At 44.2% G+C, this 26,869-nt stretch overlaps 1 protein-coding gene across 3 annotated transcripts in view; it reads right to left on the bottom strand.

The window, feature by feature from the left end:
- Positions 1 to 26,869, bottom strand: part of LOC142557372 (NACHT domain- and WD repeat-containing protein 1) — a 110,366-nt gene that overhangs the window by 54,941 nt on the left and 28,556 nt on the right. For all 3 annotated transcript variants that reach the window (XM_075669177.1, XM_075669185.1, XM_075669168.1), the window contains exons 8-10: positions 24,122 to 24,462; positions 21,196 to 21,399; positions 7,887 to 9,347 (exon numbers count right to left, since the gene is read on the bottom strand). In XM_075669177.1, the coding sequence (XP_075525292.1) occupies positions 7,887 to 9,347; positions 21,196 to 21,399; positions 24,122 to 24,462 (2,006 nt within the window). The remainder of the gene's footprint in view (positions 1 to 7,886; positions 9,348 to 21,195; positions 21,400 to 24,121; positions 24,463 to 26,869) is intronic.

The following is a 26,869-nucleotide window of genomic DNA, read 5'->3' on the forward strand; positions in this document are numbered from 1 at the left end:
ATACAAAAAGAACAAATAATTGCAGTTTGTCTGCAATATGTGTATACAATTGATCGTTACAACGTGTGAACCTAATGGTTTGAGGTAATTATGTGGCAGATATTTTCCAATTCATTGCAAAAATACTCAGAAAAACAAACAGGAAATTCAACTATTTATGAAAGAAGCAATGCTATGTACAGGCTGTGCCACTGGCTACTGACTTTAAAAAAAAAAGTTGGCTACGTGAATGAAAGCAACTGTTTGTTGTTACCAGCTGTATATCCTAGTTGCACTTTCTTTTTCATACAGCCTTTTTTAAATGAAACTAAAAACTTTAATTTACATTGAATGACTGAGGTATCGGAAAGCTGTGTGGTGTGTTACAATCACCCATGACCTGTTTACAAACATCGGGATCAGGCTTTCATCTTCTCACCACTCAATGACACACTATATGGAACAAAGTTTTCTAACGATCAGCACATAATTTATACAGTTAAAACATGGTTTCATGCACAGAATTCAACTCCTTACAGGGAATACATGTACACCAGAATTTAAAATCAGTATTTAAAGGAGACCGTGTTCAGAAACACCATACATACAGAACTCATGCAAGGTGTTCTAACCATAAATTTAATCCATAACAAATTAACAGCTACCAAGAAAAAAAATTGGGGGCATTACTTTATGGGCAAAGCTAGGATGTTAATACACTTGGCTGCTATCACGAATAGTTCTCTACTAGTTATAGTTTCAACAGTATTGTGGCTTCTTTTGTTCATTTAACTGAAAAAAATGCTCCTCCATTGTGGGAAGACAGGTGAGTCAAGCAACATAATCCCTCTATTAACCCCTTAAGGGTTTTTGATAACCTCAGCTTGTAACAAGCAATCAACATATTTTGGCTTGTGATCAGCGGATCTCGTCATGGATATTTCACCACTTTTTGAATGGCTTTTAACGAGCTAAGGTTGCCAAAGCAAGTTTTCCCATTTAATAGCTAGATGGCATTGGTGGTTTTGTTCTCCACATGTTAATTTGAGATTTTTTTTTCACGCTAGATGGCAGCAGGCATACCACGTGAGCTGGGTTCGCCCTCTTCCCTTAAGATTTTCCTGCGCTTTCAAACAAGCATGGCGTCATCCGTGTGACACTTTAGCACGGTAGATTGCAATTCATCTGATGATGGCAGCAAAAGTGATGAGGATGTTGACTTTGTGTTTCATTCTTCGAGCAAAGAAGACAGTGACGACACTTTACACGACAGTGAGTCCAAAGGCAAGGAAAATGGGGATAATATGGCTGCTGGCTCCTGTGAGTAGTGTCGCATAGATCTTACCAGTGTGCCGGTGAGAGCTCCACATTTCGAATTCAAAGGTTCGTCGGGACTGACTTTTAGTGCACATTTTAAGCAGTACTGCTGTTCAAACAAACCTATTTTTTTCACAGACTTCTAGGAGTGCAGTTCTCAATTTATAATAACAAATAAAGAATTATTTTTGCCATACAATGTTTTTAGACTTAGTTTTCTATCATGAACAAGTTACTGAAATGTTTCATGCCATAAAAAAGTTGAGCCAATATGGTACCATAAGTTCGAAAAAAGTGAGCCCTTAAAGTTAAGAGAGTCCCTCTAATTAAGTTAAGAGAGTTAAGAGAGTCCCTCTTAAGCAATACTAATAAGAGGCAGCATACTGCAATTGAAGAGCAATAAACAATGATAGAAGGAGGGCACACCACATGTGCTATGTTGGGGTCTGTGTTGTACCCTCTTTTTGTCCTTGTTTATTGGGCTTCACTTGTTGCGTGTCATACCAATAAGGCCGAATTTCTACCCTTCTCAGGCAGCTACTGCTTAGGCAATAGTATTAGGCAATCTACGAAAAAACAACACTAACGGTGAAACATACGACATGCACCAAAGCTGTTCCATATTTCAATTGCAGGTAAAAAAATGCAACAGGCTCATCATGACTGTGAGTCTAATACTGCACCAGGCAAATGACTCCATGTTGTTGCATCTCAAACAAATACCTTAGATGACCCCTGCAGCAACATTATCTCTCACCCATGCTCTATGCAGTACATCAGCAATAACCCCTTCATATACATTTTCATACTTTGTCCAAACCATTGCGACACCAAGCTCTCATTTTATTCACTATTCAAGCAAGCTTTCATGAGTTTGCAGTGGGGTAAGCTACAAGGCTCAGTAAGTGAATGAGAATAATCATAGGAACCAAGGAGCTTCATATTTTTATTTGCCCACATGAGCCTGACAGACAGCGAAGCGAAGAAAAGCGAACTCCTTTATTGTTACTGAATTCCCAAAGTAATTCAACATACTAACTAAATCTGTGATAATTTGGTTTTGTTTCAAAAAATAAAAGAAAAGCAGACAGTACAGCTTGCTGCCAGTGTGAGCCAAAACCTCCATATAAAGTGCATAAATTTAAATACTATGCACATTTAATACAAGAATTTAATAACAGCAATAAAGTTTGTTTCTTCCATACTTTTCTTGGCTTTATTTTTTGTTATCCTCTGTGGGGTTCTTTCACCCGTGCTCTTGGGACAAAGGAACGACAAACACTGAAGTGCAAACAATCACAAGGGCATTTATTGCACCTTTCATAGATCAATGCCTGCTAGCTGAGTTGCTATCCACAAAACATGCCGATGGGCGCGCGACAAATCTAGAAGTCCGACTCACCGTGACCGGATAGCGAGCGAATATGTTCGCCCCATGCTGGATCCCAACGCCTGGTCGTCCGCGTGTACAGTCATGCGAACGGTGGCGTGTTCGAAGGCGGCCACGCGAGATGGTCTCGCAGAAGCATGGATCGGCACACGCGCAGCACGGCACGTTCGCCCTGCTTGCTGTCCCGAACCCAAGAGGAGCAAGCGCCTTGTCTTTTGGCGCCCAAGTAACCCCGCCTGTCGGCAGCATTAGCAGTGCAACACTCGCGCCATCTCTCGTACTGCGCCTCAACCACTCCGACCGCTGCAAGCGCCAGACCACGCCGCGAAGCCGGATTACAGGAGACACGCTATGCGGGAGAAACATATCAGGGGACGCGCGAGAGACGCGCATCCCCACATCTTCCCAACCTTAAATCACTACATATTCCAGCGAAACATGTCACACGGTCTAACATCAACGCGTGCTTCGCGAACAAGGTAGTACATGCAACATCGGCCGCACCGAGGAAATGTCCACACGCTGTCCATAACATGCGAGCCGACTGTCCTTGGGGTACACCGCTGGCGTCCGCCGGTCACAGCAGCAACTTTGCAGACTCGACGGCACGATTCCAGGCCAGGACTCCGGAAACGGCGATGCAGTAGTCGGAACGAGCAAGCGTCGCTCGCGCCGACGCACCCTGCTGGCGAGAGCCACAGTAGCTGTCGGTGACCGCCGGCTCTTTTCTCCGCCGCCGAGGGTTGCGAGCTGGATACAGGCGGCCGCCGAAGTCGCTGCGCCGAACTCGCCACAGCATCACCATTGCCCGGTAGCTCGATCGTAGTCCGGGGCAGCAGCGCAGACGATGTGCAGGTGACGGCAAACCAGGGGTGACTCCAATCACGCTGCGTACACTCAACACACTCTGCAAACACTGAAGTAGTGCAAGGGAGAGGAATTCTGCATGCGCATCGCCCACATGGTACGATGTTCAACTCGGCTAGCAAAAGATTGGGCAGCTACTCAGATGCTAAGTTCACGTGAACGAAGCTTGCTTCCTTGAGTCGAACGAGTAATTTCAATTCGTGCGAGGCTAAATAGAATGAGGGAAGCAAATTGCAACACCTCAACGCCACAGTCCACCAAGTTGTGTCCCTCCACGCTAGCAGAGTTGCTATCCACAAAACATGCCGATGGGTGCGCGACAAATGTAGAAGTCTGACTCACAGCGACCGGATAGCAAGCGAATATGTTCACCCCATGCTGGATCCCAACACCTGGTCGTCCGGGTGTACGGTCACGCGAACGGTGGCGCGTTCGAAGGCGGCCACGCGAGACGGTCTCTCAGAAGCATGGATCGGCGCACGCACAGCACAGCACATCCGCCCTGCCCGCTGTCCCGAACCCAAGAGGAGCAAGCGCCTTGTCTTTCGGCGCCCAAGTAACCCCGCCTGTCGGCGGCGTTAGCAGCGCAACAATCACGCCATCTCTCGTACTGCGCCTCAACCACTCTGACCGCCGCGGGCGCCAGGCCACGCCGCGAAGCCAGATTACAGGAGACGCGCTATGCGGAAAAAACATATCAGGGGATGCGCGAGAGTCGCGCATCCCCACATCTCATATGAAGGACTCAGAAGCATACTCTGAAACCTTTACTTAATTTCATAGCCTTGTCTGAGTTCACATTCTGTGTCACTTTTAATACTGTCATGCATTCCCTCGTAGAAGAATGGCATGTTTTGGCTTTCACAGCATCGGTAAAGCTCCAGTAAGGGATCCACCTCAGCATACCTTATAGCAGTAGCTAAGCTTAAAACAGAATGCACACCTCCCCCCAAAAGGTCAATACAGCCAGAGATCTGGGAGCTCATATTATAATGCAGGCACTTTGCTGCCACTGTGCAGATGAAAAATGTCTCCATTAAGCAATAGCCCAGTAGTGATGCACAGTGTACAAGATGTGTGGCACGTGCAGGGCAACTTCTCGGGCACCTGATGCCACAGCAATTTACGTAGGCATATTGCACAGAACACAAGAAGAAAAACCTTTTGTTTGCTCAATCCTATAATTTGCCTTGCTTCTACCACGCGAAACATCTAACGAAAATTTACCTTCTCGTCCCTTTTTGCATTTCTCTTGTGAGTGCACAACTGAAATTTAAATGGGATGCTGCTTTTCATTTCAGCTCTCTGGCTCTTTGTCTACTATAGGAATGCTAAAAGTGGATAAGGGAACATCTCTGTCTCACAAGATCAGTTGCAAAATGCTACCATTTCTGTGCAGTACTGTATTTATCCAAACCTAACACACACCTTTCTTCTGAGAAAATGGGTCAGAAAATTGCCTGTGCGTTACAATCAGACACTGAAACCAAAACCATGTTCGTGGTGCTGGCAACAGCCTACCATCCGAGCTGTCAGATGCAGCATCATAGCGATAGAGTACGTTTTTGTGAAGGTTGCTGTTGGCTCATTTTGTGCTCAAATAGGACCTGGAGCGGTATTCTTGGTCAAATCACTTTCGGAGATACTATCACTTTCTTGAGATTCAGTGTGACTCCACACAGTATGCGTTGGTGTATACGGCCACCAGTGTCTCTGGCGCTGCACCAAGCTTGCTATCTGTGCACAGTGCTAGGAACACTGTCAGCTGCATACTTTGACAAGTCCAATGAAAGAGTTGTGTAAAATCTCGCAAAAGTGATAGTAGCATCTCTTAAAGCTAGAGAATACTACCCTTGTGTGCTTGGTATCCGTAGCTAATAAAGCACAAATGGTGATGGTGATACACGATTTTCATTATAAATGCGAACTAAAGAAAAAAAAGAAAGAGCACGAAAAAAATCCCTTTTGTGAAAGTAAATTCTGCATGCCTCGCCTTTTCTGATTATGAATGTTGGGTGCATGCTATATTTTCTTTTACAAATCAAGGGCATCTTACATTCAGGTGCATGTTACATTCAGGTGCACTTTTATTTTCTTTATACCCGCAAAAACTGAGTGAGTGTTAGATTCGGTGGTGTGTTAGAATCAGTAAATACGGTAACATAGGCAACCACAAAGTCTTATTCACGCAAGTGAAGGCATACTGATAAATATTTTCACAGCATCCATTAGCATCACAACATTGCAATATGAACTTTTGTTTGTCCTATAAAAATTGAGTTAACAGGAATTGATTTTTTTAACAACATTTATTTTGCATGAAGATGGTACTTGCGTGAAGCTCACTCTGTGAGGCACATGCTGGCACTCTGCTTTGTGGCCGTATGCTGAAAAGCTTACACGAGTCAGTGTTCCTTCATTGTATTTTGTTACTTACTCCATTTGGTAATGATGAGCTAGTAAATTAAGTCTTGCCATTCTTTTTACAGCCAGTTAAGCTAATAAATAGCCGCTAGACTAAAAACTCTTATACGAGACAAGCACAATGCTGTTAATGAAAAAAAAATTCACAGCTACAGCTGTCAGTACCAACACAAGGCCATGATTGAGCTGAGAGTTATGTGGACTGAATGAAAATGGTGAACAAAAGAAAATTGCCTTTTCTTAGCACAATGTAGAATGGTATGAGTATAAATATTGGGTGGGCCCAAATGCAGTTAAAGGCCTCTTTTAAGATGAACTCTGTTGAGCTGATTGCACTGATGAAATATAGTCGACTTCCAATAATTCGATACTGACGAGACCAACATAATTGGTCAAATTATACAGCAGGTACAATTAAGTAAGAGAGGCAGAAAAACATCCAAATACAGTGATGCTTTATTTAGTAGTATTCACCTAATTCTAATGCATACCAGATTTTGTGGGTTCATAATTAAATTTATGAAGTTTAGAATCCCAAAACTGAACAGTGGGTTATGAGGAACAGCATAGTGGAGGGCTACAGGTTATCTTCTTTCGACCACCTGGGGTTCTTTAATGGGTACCAAGGCACAGTACACAAGCACTTTTACATTCCACCTCTATCAGAATTGTGCGAGTTCACAGTATAAAACATTGTGCACTTGATATTTTTTTAAATCGAAAATAAAAGTAGCATGCCTCCAATTCCAGTTAATTCCAAATTGGGTGCATGCTATATTTTCTTTTACAAATCAAGGGCATCTTACATTCAGGTGCATGTTACATTCAGGTGCACTTTTATTTTCTTTATACCCGCAAAAACTGAGTGAGTGTTAGATTCGGTGGTGTGTTAGAATTCTCAATTCCAAAGAATATGAAGCCAGCAGAGTTTACCTTAACAGAACCAATATTTATTTACACTTAATGTCTATCATCATCAGTCTCAGACAGCACTTTATCTCTGTCCAAGGACCACAAATTGTCTTTCTTACGGTCCATTGCATTTGACATTTCAAACTTATTTTATTACTTCGCTACAATTGCAAATAGGATGGTGAACCATGCCTAGGCTAACCACTTTGCCAGTTCATCCTGCAATGCACGCAAGTCTGGAGTACCGAAGACATGTGACGTGACTGCTGCCAAGTGAAATATTGTATCTTTTAATGAGCTTATGTAATCAAAGCTTGAAAGCAGCACATTGTTGTAATCATCTTACACAAGAACATGTTTTGCTGCCGTTTGCAATGACAACAGCAATGAAGGTGGCTCTGATGGAGTTTTTGTTTCACATCCAATCATAATTATCAGGAAATTTTCAGACCAATCTTCCTAGAGAAAAATGAAGACATTAGAATTGGAATCAGGTAAACTAATCACCAAGCGTGAGCTGATGTTTTCGCTTCAAAATCTGCCGAAAAAGAAGACTGTGTTTTTGGCGAGATAATGTGTCTTTTACGCATTCACTATTTCCAGCTCTGTCAAGACAGATGCTGCAGCCGTTGGGGTAATGATTCAGGTCAGGTGATGTGTGCTGACGAGCCAAGTTTGAATTACCTCGTGAAGGCCAATCTCAGAATTAACAGAAGCATACTGTGGCTCAGGGACCTTTTTTTAGTTTTACATTGATTTAGTTTAGTTCTGCTGAGGTGAACTTTCCAAATAACAGACTTGTAATATCCTTTCCTGACGGTCTTAAAGTAAGTTTTGTAAAGCTTTTGATTTATACGAGCAGGCGTTAATGACTGACCTGTATATCTCATATACACATAGACTTCAAACTTCTTGGCAGAGCTTTTCAGTAGTAGAATGCAGTTAAAGGATGGTACGGAGAATCTGGTGGCTACACTACCTATTCTACTGTACATACCTTAAGTTCCCGGTTGCAGAGCACTAAGGCACGGAAGCGGTCCACCATTTTGAGGTCCCGGGGCTCCGACAAGCCGGTAAGGCGCCGCACGATGCTCTCACCAAACACATCCCACACTAACAGGTCACTGCGGTTGAGCGACACCATGTGACTGGCATCACCTTTGATGGTGTACAGCTGCCCCAATGTTCGGCCCTTCTCCTCTTCATGTGAAGCTGTTGATGCTGGCTCTTTGGATGGTTCGCGCAGATAGTCACTGACTGGCACCAAAGAGGGAAACCGACGTGCCATTTCATAGAGGTTCTTTAGATGGGGAAATTTTAGACCAGATGCTTCACTGGCAATTATCTTTCGAAACCGTGCTGTTACATGTGCTGCAAATTGCCTTCCATCATAGCGCAATGCATAGCTGGACAACTGAACCAGTTCCCGAAGCATAGCACACTCTGTGTCAGCAGGATTCAACTTCAGGAACATGTCGAGCTCTTCAAGCAGAAAGTAGGGGTCACAGCAGCAGACCTTTATCTGTAGCCACTCAGGATTCAGCAGAAATTGGCTCCGAACAATCTGTCCAAGAGCTTCACTGCTGTCACTACTGTCACTGCATTTTACAGGCGCACTGTCACCAGCTGGGCCATTAGCCACCTGAAGTCTTGACAAAAGTGTATCAACACTTGCCAAATTTTCACGTGCCAGATAGTTGAGATGGAGACAGTAGAAAGGCAGCTCATTATGTTTTCGTCGGTTTGAAAAAACAGCATTTTTGGGGACATGGGGGAGAACACACTGGCTCCCTTTGTCTGCTTCATTTGCACTTGTAATTGATAAGACATCCGTGCTTGAGACAGACTGAAAATAGTCGAAGAGTGCCAGTGTGCACACATGAGTAGCCTCCAAACTTGGGCGGTGTTCTGTGCACAACGTCCGAAATGAATCACTACACCACGTGTTGAGCACGTAACCCTCCACAACCCTGACCCTTAGAAAATTGTCCAACCCCACTCGCACCAAGGCCCAGACAGCAAATGGGCATTGTGTCAGTAGCCTCTTGCGATGCAAGAGAGGCATTTCAGCAAGCAGCGATTCATTTGAGGAGACCACATCAATAATTTCTTTGTCAGAAAGTCCGTGGCGTGAGGCACTCAAGAGTCCCAATACTAAGGATGTGACTTTGGGATGCACCTCCTTCTTTAGTTGATCATGAAGGAAAGACACTACTTCGGCTTCAGAGTGAAATATGGAGGGTTCATCTGTTCCATGCCAGTGTGACACAGCGCTTGCTAGAAGTGTGGCAAATAGAGGGCTTGGTGACTGCTGTAATGATGCACTAACACTTTCGAATTGCTTAGCACTTACAGTTCTGCTACGTCTTTCCAAAGATTTGCGGAAAATGTTCTTGCATTGCTCTACACCACAGGGTCCCAAGTCTATAAAACATTGCTCCTGATTCTTGAGTTTAGCCTGGAATGAGACACAAAACAGCAGCAATTGGATTGTTCAAGCTTATAAGCGAGATCTCACTAGTACAAACTTCGTATTAACAACATTATCAGATTAACAAAGGTTTGAGAAATCTCCAGACAAAAGCCTTTCCTTTTAATGGTAAACTATTTTACTGTACTACTATGAATTTCGAAACACCAAATATTATTTCAAAATATAACAAGTGAAATTTTGTTCTTCTTTTGTGCTAGTGGCACCTAAATATACAGCATAGACCACTTATAGCGTAAGTCACCAGAGTCACGAATATCCGCACTATAAGCGGAACCACACCATAAACGAAACATTTTTCAAAGACTGCACATGCGTGAAACATGTAGCCCAAGCAGGTGTTCAGACCAATTTTTCAGACCTGCTCGAATATTCGAAATTCCCCATGGCACTGCCACCAACTCCACAGAAATAAAGTAGAACAGCAACCGAAATTGTCTCATTCGATTTTGCAAACTAATCAGCATGCGCGTGATGTTGAAAACATGGCAACCGCAGACCAAGATGCCACCATTCGAGTGCTGCCCATGCCACTTGTGCCCTCACTTTCGTTACCAAGGTGGTTCCTCTCTCCAAGCGTTGTACAGCCATTGCGATGCGTTTCATTGTCTCTGCACCAGACTGCAACTTTGGTCACGGACTCTTGACTAGATGTGCTGGTTAGGACAAGCCGGCGGGGTTGGGTGACATGCCGTTACGGGAACCTCACCCTTGATCTGCTTGTACCCGTAGACAATTACATAGCGATTGGGTATGCAATCACATGCACGGGCTGAATTTACAGCAGCACGTGTGAAGAAGAGTTTGGTTTCTTACGTGATCAGCCGCGGCAAATACTGCGAACGCCTAACAAGTTTGTACGTGCGCGTACTGGTAGGAACGGCAGAAGCTTGCAGGAAATAAAGCCTAACAACTTTGAACTAAACTTGCAAAACACCGCTTAATCTGACAGCAGTCAAGGTCGCATGCGCAATATCTGTACTTCACGATGACGTGCATCGCAACTGGTGCACACAAACTGAAGCTGTTTTCAGTGTGGAGCACGCACTGCTGCGGCCGAGCAAAGGTTTCTCCATCACCTAGGCAACCACCGTACGCCTGCATCATGCTTCCGACACTTTTTTTTTGTTCCTTGTTTGTTCACTCTGGTCTCTCCCTGCTAAGCATCGCCTCATCGTTCTCCCCTCCCATCTGCCGGTGGACCTCGTTGAGATGCACGCTCGCTACCACGCTTGTCTGCAGGATTTTCCCACGGAAGCCACATTATAACCAGTATTATTATTATTATTATTATTTACATGATACTGCAGACCTTTTTGGTCCAAGCAGGAAGGGCAAATTCAAAATTCAAAGAAAGAATCCAATGCATTGTACAAACAGCAATGCACATATAAGTTGAGATGCATGTAGATATAAAACACTTCCAAATACATATACAGATCTGGCACCTCCAAAAGGATCACAATGCAATTAGCAAAAAGCTCTTTATTAGAGTTTAAAAAATATTGTTAATGGCCTTCTTAAAGTTTCTACACGTGAAAAGCTCTTCAGGTAGTGAATTCCAGTCAGTTATTGTTTTCGGGAAAAATGAGAACTTGTGGGATTTTGTTTTTTTGCGAAATGAAGAGTTAAGCTATAGTTCATGTCCCGCGGCTGCATGATAAGCAGTACGTGTATACATGGAGTATATGGTCCGTGTATACCAAGACACCATTGGGAGGGTAAACAGGAGTCAGAAAAGGTCATATTAGAGCCAGTTCTGTACTATAAACAGTTACATTAGAAGTTGTCTAGGCTGTAACGCATTTGTAAGCCAAAATTTTGGGTACATCTGCAACCCATGAGGTCATGAAACATTACGCACACTGCTAGTACCACCATGCTCATCATCAAATTTCCTAATATGGTTAAAATTCCAAATCCTTGCTAACCCTATCACTATTAATCACAATTTTACAGTAATATGGCTAATGTAACAGTAGTGGCAGCTCGCAGAAGTACAAATTTGTACTGTGAAGAGCATGATATAGCACCCACAGGGTGTCTACCAAGTTGACATTGCCAATTTCCCTGAGTTTTCCAGGTTTTCCCTGAGTGCCTTCGCAAAATTCCCTTAGTGATGCAGAACTATGTTTTATGTCAAGACGGGCTGAAACCATGTCGCCCGATGCTGTCACTCTCTAGTAAGCATATGAAAAAAAAATTAAAAAATGACTTATTCCAGTTTGAATACCAAGGAGCAGTGTTTATGTTATTCAAAAAGAGAATAGAAGGGAGCGGCTAGTAAAATGCACAGCAAATAAAATGTCTTCGAAAAAAATCGCAAATAGAGTCGGACATTCTCAAATAAAAATAAAAAGGAGATGCATGCAGAAGCTACTATTTTCGAATATGAGCTATTTCTATCAACTGATAGCAAGCTCAGTCGTATGAGGCCCGAACTTTGTCACGATTGACATTCTCTCTCAACAGCTCGTAAGTCAACCTCAACTGTCCTGACATACTCTCAGCCCACGTACGACACCTCAGTGTTGTGTTTCATTGCGTTAAAGAGTTTGTGGGATGTTGTGTTTGCTGAAGGACCAATCCCAACATAAAAACGTAACAACTGTTTATTTGATTAGCGATGGCAGTGGACGAGCATACCAATGCTACGCTCGCCTTGGTGACGGAAGTAAAAAAGCCAGTCTTCCCAGCTGGGCAGCCTGTTTTTGTAGCCACCGTCGGTGACGCATACCTCGGGTGACACAGCGGTGGCGCTATGTTTTATCAGTAACGCAATCCAGCGTGTAGCCGTGTTACACTGGGTCGGATGATAACAAGGCGGAGGCTGCGCGGAAATATGCACAGAGTGTGTCGCCACATCACCCCCCCCCCCCCCAGAATGGAGAGCACTCGGGCTTGTAAAAATCTATACAGCGTACCCGACGTCTATAGCGTGTAGTGACAAAAGCAGGCTGCGATGTCGGGGGTCCTGGATGGATGTCTCTGGGTACACTGGTATTTTTTGGTTCGGCGGAATCGATGTAGGCTGGCTTCATCTGGTCGATAGAGACGCGGACATCGTTCCTGTTAACGCGAAGGGTGAAGGTTTGTTGTCGCGACGGATAACTGGGTAGGGTCCGCTGTAAGGTAGTTGGAAAGGCCTGTGGACGGTGTCGTCGCGGAGAAAAGTGTGCGTGCACGTTGCCAGATCCTTAAAGACGAAAGGGGCAGTCTTACAGTGGTGAGCTGCAGGTGACGGGCGGAGTGCAGCGATGGTGCGTCGGAGCTGGGCGACGAAATCGATGGGATCTGACGTCGCAGTGGTAGATGGTGGTGCAGCAAGAAATTCGCCTGGGAGACGGAGTGGCTCCCCATAGACGAGCTCTGTGGGTGTAGCCTGAATGTCTGGCTTGAAGGTGGCGCAAAGACCTAGGGTGATGGCTGGAATCGCTTCGAGCCAGATTGAGTCCGGGTGGCACATGATGGCTGCTGTGAGCTGTCGGCGGAAGTGCTCGATCATCCCGTTGACGCAGGGGTGGTAGATGATGGTCCTCGAGCGCTCAAACCCGATGGTCAGCCCGAGGAGCCTAAAAAGGTGCGAGTCGAACTGTCATCCTTGGTTGGTGGGGACGCGGTGAGGGGGCCCGAAGCGAGCAATCCAGCCGGCGAAGAAGGCAGAGGCGACGTCTTCCGTGGTGGTTCCCTCGAGGGGCCATGCCTCAGGCCATCGAGTATACCGATCAATGGCGGTGAGACAGTAGCGATAGGGTCCAGCTGGGGGAAAGAGCCCTATGATATCAAGGTGGATGTGTTGAAACTGACCAGAGGGCTGGGGGAATGCTCCGAGCGGTGAAGTGACATGCCTGGTGAAGCGCGCTGGCATTGAATGCAGGAGTGTGCCCAGGTGCGGAAATACCGCTACATGGAGGGCCAGACATAGCAGTCAGCCATAAGGCATGTAGAGGCACGTATGCTGGGATGGCCGAGATTATGCAGCTGGTTGAAGCGGCCACGGCGATGGGAAAGGGGCACGTAAGGCCTGCTTCGTGCTGTTGACATGTTGCAGTAGCTAGTCGTTCTCGATCCAGGTATGGGGACTTGCAGCTGTAGTGAGGACCCGCCCTTAAGAAGTTCCTGCAGTTCGACATCCGTAGTCTGGGCCTTGATGAGGGCGTCAGCTGTTATCTGCGAAGAGCTGATAGCTGCCACACGTGAAAGCACATCGGCGACCACGTTGTCCTTCCTGCTGACATGTTGGATGTCACTAGTAAACTGGGCAATGAACGAGAGCTGGTTCTGCTGGACCGGCGGGAGTTTGTCGCAGCGTTGAGAGAAGGCGTAGGTCAGAGGTTTATGGTTGGTGTAGATAGTGCAGTGCTGTGCTTCGAGAATGTGGTGAAACTGTTGAACTGCTTCGTATATCGCCAGAAGTTCTCTGTAGTAAGCTGGGGAACTCGACGGGGCGGGGGTCATGGTTTCGTCGGTGGGACTGGCTGCAGAAGGGGTCGTTTTCCGTGCTGAGAGTTTCTTGGAGAAGTACGCCAAGGGATGCCAGGTGTTGTCTACGCGTTTCATAAGGGCGGCGTCAACGGCAAAGCTAGAGGCGTCCGTAAGGAGCCCCAAGGGAGCGTCTGGCACAGGATGAGAAAGAAGTGTGGCAGCAGAGAGCAGCTTTGCATTCTTCGAAAAGTTGCGTTAAAGCCGATGTCCACGTGATGGGTTGGTTTTCTCGTAGACCAGCCAAGGCATCATGGAGGGGAGCCTGGTAGTCGGCTGTGTGTGGCAAGAAATGCCTGTAAAAGTTAAGCATGCCGAGGAAACGGTGAAGGTCTTTAGCGGTGGTGGGTTGAGGGTAATTTTGCAGGTCTGAGATGCGTTGAGGCAAAGGTCGAGTTCCCTCTGATGAAACTTCATGGCCGAGGAATTTGGCGACTGAAGTGCCGAGCGTGCTCTATGGGACATTGATCAGTAGGCCGTGGTCATCGAGGCATTGGAAAAGTAGACGAAGGTGCCTGTGGTGTTTGTCGGCGTTGCGGGAAAAGACCAATATGTCGTCAAGATAGACGAAGCAGAAGTCGAGGCAACGGACGACTTCGTCGATGAAGCGTTGAAAGGTTTGTCCAGCGTTCCTCAGGCCAAAGCTCATGAAGGAAAACTCGAACAAGCCGAAAGGTGTAATGATTGCAGTTTTCGGGACATCGTCCGGATTGACGGGTATCTGCGTTTAGGCCTTCACCAAGTCCAGCACGGAGAAAACATAGCAGCCATAAACGCGATGGGCGAAGTCCTGTATGTGGTGAACGGGGCACTTGTCCGGAATCGTGCAGGCGTTGAGGGCACGGTAGTCCCCACAGAGCTGCCAGCCTTCGGTCTTCTTTGGGACAAGGTGAAGTGGCGAGGCTTTGGCTATGCTTTGGCTATGCGCATGTGGTCCGGGGCAAGGTGAAGGGCGCGGCAGAAAGCCGGGGGGCCTGGGGTGGTCCGGATGTAGCGCACAGTGGTGTGCTGCACATCATGTAGCAACCTGCTAGGGCGCGTCAAACCGGGAAATTCGGCGAGGATGGCGTGGTACGGTGAATGATTTTCAACACCGAGTACTTTGATGCTTGGCTGGCGAGTACTCGTTCGCTGTCCTGGCGAAGAATGTCCCGTTGTTGCGTCGATGAGACGGTCGTGGCAGCAGTACGGAAGGAGGTTGTAGTGCGCCAAAAAGTCTGAGCCAATGATTGGCTCGAAGACGTCGGCGATGACAAAATTCGAATGAAGGCCGCGGCATAGGTTTTTAAGCTGGACGTGCAGGCAGAGCAACCCGTAAGTCGTGATTGTGGACTGGTTTGCCGCGCTGAGCTCGAAAGACATAGGAGGACGAGTACCTTGAAGATGGGCTCGTGGGTAGCAGCAAATGTCGGAACTGCTGTCAACAAGGAAGCGCTGCTTTGTAATTTGGTCGGTGACGAAGATGCGACGGCCTCCAGGTTGGCAGCTCGCAGCCGTGTCTACGAGCTGCTGTTGTCGTTTCCCTTATGTCCAGCAGTGCAGGGTGGTCGACGTTGTCGTGCTCTGTCCCCGAAGCGTCGATGGTAGTAGCACCGGTCGTCGTCACCAGGCTGCTGCAACGGGGTGGTGTTACGGTCACGGCTTTGCGAGTGGCACGTCAGCAAGTGTCGATCCAGGTGTCGAATGGAGCTGAGCTGTGGATTGATATCGTCGATACGGCGCACAGGCTCTGTGATGTTCAGCGGTGCAGCGACAGCCTGGATGCTGGGCGACAATTGCGACAAAGAGACCTCGATGACGCGGTCAGCGATCCCGGCAAGTTGGTCGAGAGGTAGCATAAGCTGAGCCTGCAGAATTGCTGGACGTGCGGTGGAAGTCGTTGAAGCCAAAGTGCTCGCAGTAAGGAATCCTGGACTTCCATATTTCCTGCGAGAGCATGCATGTGGCAGAGGAGCTGCGAAGGCTTGAGCTCGGCAAGTTCTGCAGACTGAAGTTTTCACACCTTCTGGTCTTCAGAGAATGACAGGCGGCGGATGAGTTCAGTCTTGAGGTGTTTGTAAAGGTTGGCTGTTAGTGGGTTGGCAAGGATATCCTGGACCTCGTGGGCGTAGCGGGCATCAAGGTGGGCGACGACATAATCGCAGCAGGTCCGGTCTTATGTGATGTGCGCGATGGAGAACTGGCCCTCGGCTTGGGCGAACCATACCTCGGGTGAGTCGGCCCAAAATGGCTAAAGCTTGACAGCGACATGCCAGACGCCATCTGCCAGGGTTCCAACATCCGCGGCGGAGCCGGCAGGATGCTGCTGCACGGAATCATTGAGTTGGCGTGCCATTCCTGAAGCTGTTGCTCTTGCTTCTGGATCACCTGCTGCATGTGAAGCTGCCTCTGGAGAAGCTCCAGCTGTCGTTGAAGGGCGTCTTGCTCGTCCATGGCGATTTATTATTGTCCATTGTCTGGGTCACCAGATGTGGGATGTCATGTCCGCTGAAGTACGAATCCCAACATAAAAACCTAACAACTGTTTATTCGATTGGCGATGGTAGCGGACAAACATACCAACGTTATGCTCGCCTCGGTAGCGGAAGGGAAAAAGCCACTCTTCCCAGCCGGGCATCCTGTTTTTGTAGCCATCATCGGTGACGCATACCTCGGGTGACGCAGCGGTGGCGCTGTGTTTTATTGGTAATGCATTCTAGGGTGTAGCTGTGTTACGCTGGGCCGGATGATAACAAGGCGGAGGCTGCGCGGAAATATGCGCAGAGTGTGTCGCCACAAGTTTGTTTCGGTTTGGAAGAGGGACACCTGCATCTCGGCATCAGCCAACACTTTGTCTCTTGAGCTCAAGCTCCTTCAAAACAGCGGCAGCACGCTTCCTTTCCCTTTCATTCCTCAATGCATAGATCCTTTTTGTTCTTGCCTTCCTTCCGTCACTCATTCGCCCCACGGACCATTCAAAGCATCTTCTTGGTCAGTTGCACAGTCTACATCCGATTTTTCGAACTCCCTAGGGGCCGCAAAAATGTCCGAAAAATCGGCCAGTTGGAAAAAATAAATGCATGTCATTTACTGCCCTTAAGGGCTCAAACCGCCCCATGCACATTCGAAAACGCTCTGAACGCCTGTTGGTACACGTATTAGGCATATCAGTGCTCGTACTGTGACAGGAGATACCGGGTGCACGTGTGTATAATTAAGGAATACATACTGTGTCCCGTGGCAATAGCCCCTTCCCACACTTGTTATGCTTCATTGCAACACTTTTGCGTATGCTTCACCAAGTAACATTTCTGTACAGAGGCGAAGCTGACTCTCGGGAACCGGCATTATGTAACACACCGTGCTTTCCAAGCTTCTAAGCCAATCACGAGGACCACAAAGGCGGAGTCGGTGGCACTGCTGACAGCAGCGAATCCTTTCAATGGAAAATACGGCAGCCAACTGCAAGAAGCTTAATAGCGAACGTCGAAGCAGCTACGTCTAGCATTGCCGCGGTGGTGGCTACGGGTGCCAGCGGATCTGCGTGCAGGAGCGCCGGTTCAAGGTGGCGAGGTAATCAAAATGGCAGCGGTGGTGGCTTTGATTAATGCCCTTTCGGACCTCCGGTCACAGCAAAAAGCGTCGGAAAATCGCACGGCGAAGGGTTCTTGCGCCGAAATTTCAGATGTTCTGATACATGCATGGTGGTGTTGCAAAGCTGTGAAAATTATCGGGCATCCGGAAAGTCGGCCGTTAACTGTACACTGGCAACTTTTCCAGATGACGACAGGGTGTCAAAGACAATTCGTTACGATTCCTGTCTGTTACTCGAGCCAGCATTACTGCGACTTTCGACCCTTTCAATAAAATTACAGGTAATTTTCCCTGATAGAGGCACAAATTCCCCGAGTTTTTCCAGACTACTCAAAATCCCTGAGAATTCCCGGTTTTCCCGGTTGGTAGACACCCTGCACCCATTGCACCGGTAACAACTGTGAAAATCATGAAGCACTGATGAAAAAATTTACGGCAGAAACTCCACTGGAGTTGTCTAAGTATACGTAAGCATTGTCACTCGCTCATCTCCACGTAGCCCAGTGTCATTATCAATCTTATCAAACTTGATCCGACAAGGATACACCCTTATCAACCCTTATCAGTCATTATTTTATTTATTTATTTTATTTTTACATACTGCAGCCAATCTTGGGCTATAGCAGGAGTGGCAATAACATTGTATGTCAATTGCAGACAAAAGTCGGTCAGGGGCAATGAACGAACATTTCCAGGCAATGCATTCCAACGTTCAATTGCTGCAGGGGGGAAAAGCTATGTTTATACATGTCTGCTCTGGATTGCAGTGCCAAAAGATTTAGGTTGTGAGAGCTACGGGTGCGGGGAGGCTCAGCAAACCTAAAGTATTTATCTAAGTGGGTAAAGTGTGGACAGTTAAGGTGTGTATGCTTTCTTTGTGGCGATGTGTTGCCAGAGCGGTTAAACAGAGATTAGAGAGGTTAAAAGAATGTGAAAAATTAACCTTATTGGACTCTATCTGACCCATCTCAACCCTTATCGATTGTTATCAGCCTTATCACAATTGATCCCATCCTTCTTGGTTCTTATCAAGCTTATTGGAACTGCTCTGACCATTAATAAGCTATATCACTCTTTAGCACCTTATCTATCATGATGAGATCCAGATAACCCCTCATCACTCCTTATCAACTAACTGACTGCTTATCTGTCTGTGTTGCATGACGCGAAGTGTATGAACCCTCAGAGATCAGTGGCATTTTGGTTGGTGAAGCAATGCCCCAATGGAAGGCCCATCACGCGACCACCAAAACGCATCAGAGATGTGGCATGTTTGGAATTAAACTTTCGTAAAATCAAACTTTTCATAAAGTCTACAATACTCAAAGTTGGGTCTACATGTGGTCCTAGAGATGGCTTTTATTCTACCATCACCAAATCTTTCAAGAAAGACTTCACAGAAACGGTTCTTCTTTGACATTTGTTTTGTACCGTCGGTACAACACATTCATATAATTCAGATATATTCACCTTCCCCAAGCGTGGGTAAGACACTCAGCTTCCAAGTGTGGGGTCGTAGGTTGAAACTCACCACCACCACCACCATTTTTCCTTTCGAATTTATTCTGTTTTTTATACTTAATTTTTATACAGTATAGCAATTTGTCTTATGTGACGGATGGATGGATGGGTTTTCTCTTCGCGTAGGCACAGAAATGCTTATACATTTCCAAATCACTGTCACTGGTGGGTTAGCTTAAAATGCCATGTCAACCCGAGTTTGAACAGCAAGTTAGCAAAGACCACAAAGAAAGCAATTTATCGAGCCATAAAAATGCTATTTATGGATGCTTTGGTAACATTTGAACATATAATACATTCCTAAATATAGCATCCCATCTTGGTCAACATTCCTTCTTTGAATTTATTACGGATCTTAAACTCGGACTCAACATTTTAACCCAATGTCATTTATCTAGACTTTCAAGGCCTTTGACCGGGGTCCCCATCAGTGACTTTTGGCTAAACTTCCGTGCCTCAACCGTGACTCTCTCACCTTTATTTATTTATTTATTTATTTATTTATTTTAGTACCCACAGCGCCCATTCAGGCATCACAGGGGGGCACTGAAAGAAAGCAAGCATAAAAATTGCAGGCTTGCATAAATTCGTGTAAATGGAAAAGATAGATTATTATACGCCGACACAAAAGCACACAGCCATGTCGGACACAGGCACGTTGCAAATGTCACATGTCACATGTAAAAAAAAAAAAAAACACAATGATAACAAAGATTCATGATGAAAAGACAAAGAACAAAGCAAAGAATAAATTTCAATGAAACATGGTAGTGAAGGTACAGTACAACAAGGTGAAAAAGAGGCACTAAAAGAAAAGAATATCGTTTGCAATTGTCATGAATCCACTGGTTCCTTATAAATAAGGGACAGCACACAGTTGTTGGAACTCATCCCTCAGCCACTGACAGCGTGGAGTACCGTAAGGTTCCATCCTCGGTCTCCTTCTCTTTCTTATTTTCATAAATAACCTTCCGAATGGCATTTCACTGTCCACCTGACTCTTTACAGATGAGTGCATACTTTATCGTTGAATTATAGGCCAGACCTACTAAACAGCACTTCAAGAAGTCTTACATTTAACAGAAACCTGGTGTTCCAATCTGCTAATGAAACTCAATAACTCCAAATGTAAATTTATAAAGATATTTTGTGAACACTCTAACAAGGATTACCCATATTCATTAAACTCAACAACCATATCTAACATTGAATCATATCGATACCTCGGTATAATTATCTATAGCAAGCTGTCCTGGTTCGATCACGTCATGAAATTGGAGGCTGACACTTCCAAATAGCTTGGTTACGTCAGACATACTATACCATTATACTCTTCATCCACACTAAAGCTAGCCTACAAAACTTTTACTCAAAATAAACTTGAATACGCCTCAGCTATCTTGAGCCCTCACCAAGCTTGCTTAACACTTCAGAATCAATGCAAAATCATGCTGCCAGATTAATTGTTTCCAGGTACACCTGTCAAGGAAGTGCTAGCACAATTAAAGCATCCCTAGGACTCAAACCGCAGGAATTCCATTGAAAAATTGCACAGCTCTTTTTCCAGAGTCTACACTAAAACTTCCCACAATTACATGAAAAACTTCTTACCTGCTGACCTGTACATCTCATCGTCTTTTGAACTCTTGCATGGCTCAACAGCTTCTTTTAATCAATCTTTTTTACCATGCACCATTGCAGAGTGGAACAATTTACCAGACAGAGTTGCCGATGATCGTAACCCCCTGAAGTTTACACAGCTGCTTGATAATAATCTCAAAATCTGACCTTTCTATTATTATCTTGCTGTGCATTCTTGAAATTCATGATTTATATTGTCACTTTTCTTACTGATTTGCTTTTGCATGATGTTCAGTGTGCTTTTCAGTTCTGTTTTTAAAGGAATCCACAGTGTGAGCTCCTGTGCGGAACTTGCTGCCATGTCTTTGTTTTCTTTGTTGTTTACTGCTTACTGTGTTGAGCAATGGTGCTGCAATCATGTAAAATTAAACTTGTTCAAGTGCAGTCCCATTCAATTTGCTATTATTCTCTTGTTCTTTTTTTTTCTTTTGCCTATTTGACAACTGCAAACTTTTGCTCAAATTCTTGTTAACATTTTTCATAATGCACTGATGGAATATTGATGGCTTCAGAATAAAGTGAATAATTTCACAACACTATTCGTTAATTAAATCTGCCAAGCAAGAAGTGCAAGTCATCAAACACTGCAGTGTTTCACCTTGAGGCCATCGAGTTCTTTGCTTCCATCACGGACTGTAAGCACAACCTTGACATAGGGAGGCAATTCAGATGGTAGCCAGTCAAAGGTGCAAGCACTATGCTTGGTCACCTGGTCCAATCCATCAAGGAGGATGATAAGAGGCCTATGAGATGACACCTTGTCCAAGAGAATGCCTAGTACCTCCCGCTGCTCAGCAATACTCTAAAATAAAACAATCAAGAGTAAAAGTGTAAGGTCCAAGAAATCAAAGTGGCACAAAACATCTAACATATTTTCAGGACTCTCGTGCACTGGAAAAGTATTTACCTGAAGACACTCTGCTACTTTGCTGCTATGCATAAAAAATAAGCAACAGCAGTAAGTCTGAAGACTAATGACTAAAGGCTTTCTACAATGGAAAATAACATTCCTTAGCTACATTGTTCTTTCACATTACGGTTCCTTTTTGAGAAAATTACTTCTGTGGAAATCCAAAAGATGGCAGCAGATTCATGAACTAAAAAAAAAAAAAAAGTCGTATTCCACTTGAGATGAATGTCAACGTGATGGAAGTTTTTCACTACCTGCACCTTGCAACCTTCCACATAACTGATTTGCTCACACAGTGTTTCTGCACTGCAAGATGATTAAGAAGGCCTTGCACTGCTATTTGCAAGCTTCCTGGTTAGCCAGATAATAGAGGGACCACCCCAGAAAATTGTTGGTCCAGGTTCGATTTCCACACCACGAGAAAAATTTCTTTTAACAGTGGAGCTTTCTTTCTGAGACACCTGCATTGGTTTCCTTTGTAGCTTCATGCTACACTCAGGTGCACAATTTTTCTCCTTTACACTGCAAAGACAAGATTAGCTTTACCTATCATGTACTGACACTTTCCGGATGCCTTTCTAATATACGATTGCTATGAATAAGTGAAGAGACATGTGAAAGTGAGAATGTTGAGGGCTAACTATTAACAAGGATATGATCTTCATGCCTTATAAGTGAAGAAAAAGAAAAGTAGCTAAGTGTTTATTTTAGCGAGCGAAAAATAATTATTGATAAACATGACATTGATAAACATAACTAAATCACAATTCCAGTTTTAGGAGAACATATACAAAGTATTATTTTAATTATAACATAATTTAATTATAACAGAATTTACAAAAACAGAACATGGCAGCCCGTACAGTTCTACTCCTTGAGCTAGATTACTCAGAGGCAAACATTACTAGCACAAGAAATCTAAATGGATAATTAACTAACAAGATGTCACTAATTACCTTCTTAATTAATCCCTTTAGGGCACACATTGCATTTACGAATCAGAGCCAATCAGCCCACAAGTTAAACCTCTATATAACGAAGCAGGTAAAATCAGCAATTTGATTCGTTATATTGAAATTTCATTGTGTTGAAATTAGACCTTTTATGCAGATGAGTACAGTTGCCAACCAATTTTTCTTACATGGAAAGGGGCCACAGAATTTTACAAATTATTGGGCAACCAAAAAAGCAATTTTGAATGAGAAAACAATTAATTTTGATGAATTTGGGAGTCGGCAACGAATGTTAAGATTTCATTCCGCGTCGAGGATATCCTCACATCAGCGGTACGAATTAAGCAAAGCCAGCCACTCTTTTGTGTGCACTCTGCCCCCGCGGCTGATAGCATCGCCCGCACTGGGACGACGCTATCAGGAAAAGAGCCGGCAGCGGGGAGCAAAAGCTTTGTCTGTCTCTCACTCCAACAGGTCACCGAAACTCGAGATTACACAACCTCGAATAATAAACGCGCAGGAAGACAGCTTACATAGTGCCACGCAGTCTCGGCACACCCACTCTTTGCACACGTGGCAGAATACCTATAAAGCAGGGTGCACGGCTGCGTATGCACTCGGCCGTGCTTACAGTCGTGTGCAGCAATGGCAGAGACACGCGCCAAAAATCAAGATGCGTGCCAACTAAAAAGCAACTGGAACAACAGTGCATTCTGGAGGCAAGTTTGATGGCATTTATCTCAATATGCGCCAATTTCAAATTCATTTTAGATGGATGTGCCCTGAGAATGCGTGGGCTTTAAGTCATCACCTACAACGTGTGCCCTAATGTGCTAATCAGCTACATATTCACTGTGATTTTTATTGCAATTAATGTCTGCCTCCTTGAGTAATCCACCTCAGCCAGTAGAATAGTGCTATCTGCCATAGGTGATTAAGAAATTATGTTAAAATAATAATAATAATAATAATAATAATAATTCAAACATTTATTTTGGTACCCAGAAACACTTATGAAGCCTTTGTACTGGTGTACTAAAACCTAATGCACAAAACACAATATACATACTACCAAAATACAGAGAAGCAAATGAGGTAGACAAAACAATATCAAGTAGAGGAACAAATAGGAGAAAAACCACTCATGTGTAGACAGGCGAAAGAAATTAACGAGAAGGCAGGCTTGAAAGTGAGTTAAACATACAATGCGATTATCTACACTTGCACAGAATCACAGGAAGTGAACTCTTGAATATGTCAATATAGGCAGAATACATATCGCATATGCATTGCAAATACTACTACTGCTGCTAATAATAACACTGTTACTACTGCTACTACTACTACTACTACTACTAATAATAATAATAATAACAATAATGATTGGCAAATAAATGACAAAAAGTCTGCAAAAATAATTCAGCAGTGCCACAGGCTTAAGCAGTTGAATTAACAGGCAATTTGTAAATGAACTCTTACTATAGATGCCCAATCATCCCATCTGAGACCCCCATTTTTGTTTTGTTTTCCATCATTTTCATTGTCAGAGAAATACACAAGCTTAATAAATTAGTATTCAATTTTCAATGTTGATAATATCCACACCCATGAATTTTGTACATGCATCTCAAGAAATCCACCTAGAGGAAACCAGTTCACACCTTGGATGCGAATATTGTGTGCATTCCATAGAGTGCACAGCACTGCTCACAAATGCTTCGCAGTAGCTGCTGCTGGGTGTCCGAATCAGGTGAAGTGCCCACAAAGCGCACAATGACAGGTGCATCAGGCACCCAGGTCTCGCACATCTGAGCCACCTTGGCAAGCAGAGTGCTCTTGCCACTGCCTCTGACACCATGCAAAACAATTGGATGGCGCAGCTTGCTCCGAAGATACTTCTCCAGCTGAACAAGCTTCTCTGTTCGTCCTATCAAGGTTTCCGAAAGCGACAGGCATGTCTGCGCCTGCTGCACCAGCTCCACATATAGCTGCTGCTCTATTCCTGCACAACATAGAGAAAAGAGAGCTGTGACATTCAATGTCAGATGTGCAATGCATAGACTATAAATGTTTTCTAGAAAAGATTATTGACCCGCCGTGGTTGCTCAGTGGCTATGGTGTTGGGCTGCTTAGCACGACGTTGCGGGATCGAATCCCGGCCACAGCGGCCGCATTCCAATGGGGGCGAAATGCGAAAACACCCGTGTACTTAGATTTAGGTGCACGTTAAAGAACCCTAGGTGGTCGAAATTTCGGGAGTCCTCTACTACGGCGTGCCTCATAATCAGAAAGTGGTTTTGGCACGTAAAACCCCATAATTTAATTACAATTTTTCTTAGAGAAAATTATTGCTAAAATCACTCAGTGTATTTGGCCACTATCTCCACATAAAAATAAACGCTGAAAAAGGGGTGTGCTGGAAAGGTTCCTACATGTACAAGAAATTTACTTTGCTCTCTGAGTGGTTGCACTTTCTCCAACATATATTGAAGTGAAACATATGTACTGACAAAGAACTTGGCAATACCAGTTCAAACCAACACCGTTACAGAGGCATTTTTGGCCTTCACATATTTCATTACATAGGTTCAACACAATACAGCCATTGTAGCCATTGTGCATTCCGACGCAGAAAGTAAACAAATGGCTTTCATTAATTTGAGATATCAAATAGTGCTAAAAGGACAAGGATGGACAAGAACGATAACACATGATGCTATTTTCTTTCAACTGTTTATTTTGAGAAACATGCCTTTGTTTATATAGATCGCTTGCACACGTCAACTAGAATGTAAGATTATGTCAAAATGACATACATACGTGACTAATTTAAACACGCCAATTCTTTTGGAGATAGTGATACTGAAGCTGTGCTCATGCACCAGTCTCATAAATTTTGAATACGGATGGCTTCAATTAGCAACATATGCTGTCGTTATTATGTACGTCCTTGTCTTTTTTAGCACTATTTGGGTATCAACAAACTAGCCCAAATTACCGCCTTGGTCAAATTCATCAATTTGTTCCATAGGTGAGTAGTTCTAAGGATAAATGATCTTGCAACAGTTATACAGTACAGAAGAATCCTGGTAGGGGTGGGTGAATAATAATTTTTTAAACTGAATCAAATACAAATACGAGTCAAATACTTCTAGAATAGTTTGCGAATAATAAGACAACTTCCCTCAATGCAGTACTGCTCAAGTTCCACAGAATTTTACTTGAAATATTAATAAATTTCAGTCACAAATAAAAGAATATAAGAATGCTATGTACTGAATTAAGCTCTGATGCAGCAGTGACTATAGAGTATTCATGGTGTGAATTTATGACTGTTCAATGAAATAAGCTCCTTTATTGCAGCGACTATAGTATTCAAGGTGCTGTTTTGTTGCCATCTAAGTAAAAATCAGACGTAAATTTAAACAAAATGTTTACCAAATTGGCCAAGAGCAAAGTGAACCAGAGTACAAATTCAATTTGTTACTCAAAAGTTTCAAATATATGCACAACCCTAGCACACACGTTCCTTTCTTTATTAATACACTGGATGGTGCATTGACACTGCACGCGAGTATTTTCTTTTACTTCTGTCATCTTATATTGATGGGTTCCTGGCATAAACTGGTTAGCTGCCCTTAAAAGAACTAGTACATGTTAGTGAAAGTCAGCACTCAGTACTGTTCCTTCTAGTTTCTTTTTTAAGTTTTTAGGTGCTGTAACACTGCTACGAAGGCTGCTTTAATTATTGTCTAGTTTAGGTGAGTACACAAATTGGGTATGACCATTTCAACTGAGCAATAAGAGCACATATTTCTGTTGAAATGTAATTTACACGTGCTCATTCACAACATTCTAGCCAACAAGACTGCCATAGGAGGGCAAAGAAATATATTCTCCTAAAATATAAAAACCGCTTAATGAAGCTGCTGTCTGCAAAAATAGCTGCTTTAAATTGAGGTTGAAGGCAAATTGAAACTGGCCATAAATAGCCCTGAACTAGTCATTGAACGCTTGCTTAAAAGGGCCCTGCAACACTTTTGTACATGGTAAATAAAACACAGCATATGCAAGAGACTATGTTGCTGTGAACATCTTAGCCAAATACACTAGCTTGCACGCAGCAGTGAACATACAATGTTGCCCTAAAAATGGCTCGCAACATCCTAGACCTTTCAAAACACTTGCCATCCTTCTATCCACCCAATTGTGCATTAAGGTTACTCTAAGCTTCTCGATTCCTGAATGTTTCATGAGAAATATCCGCTTTGGCAGAAGCAAGAAAAATCATTAGTAATGCTATCATTCTTCATATTATATTACCAATGAAGAATACCAAAAGAATATTGCATAAAAGCATATCAAATAATTTCAATTTTGCACTTCTGGTCTTAAGCTAATGTCATCTG

This window comes from Dermacentor variabilis, chromosome 1, assembly GCF_050947875.1.
Source record: "Dermacentor variabilis isolate Ectoservices chromosome 1, ASM5094787v1, whole genome shotgun sequence".
Classification (NCBI taxonomy): Eukaryota; Metazoa; Arthropoda; class Arachnida; order Ixodida; family Ixodidae; genus Dermacentor; species Dermacentor variabilis.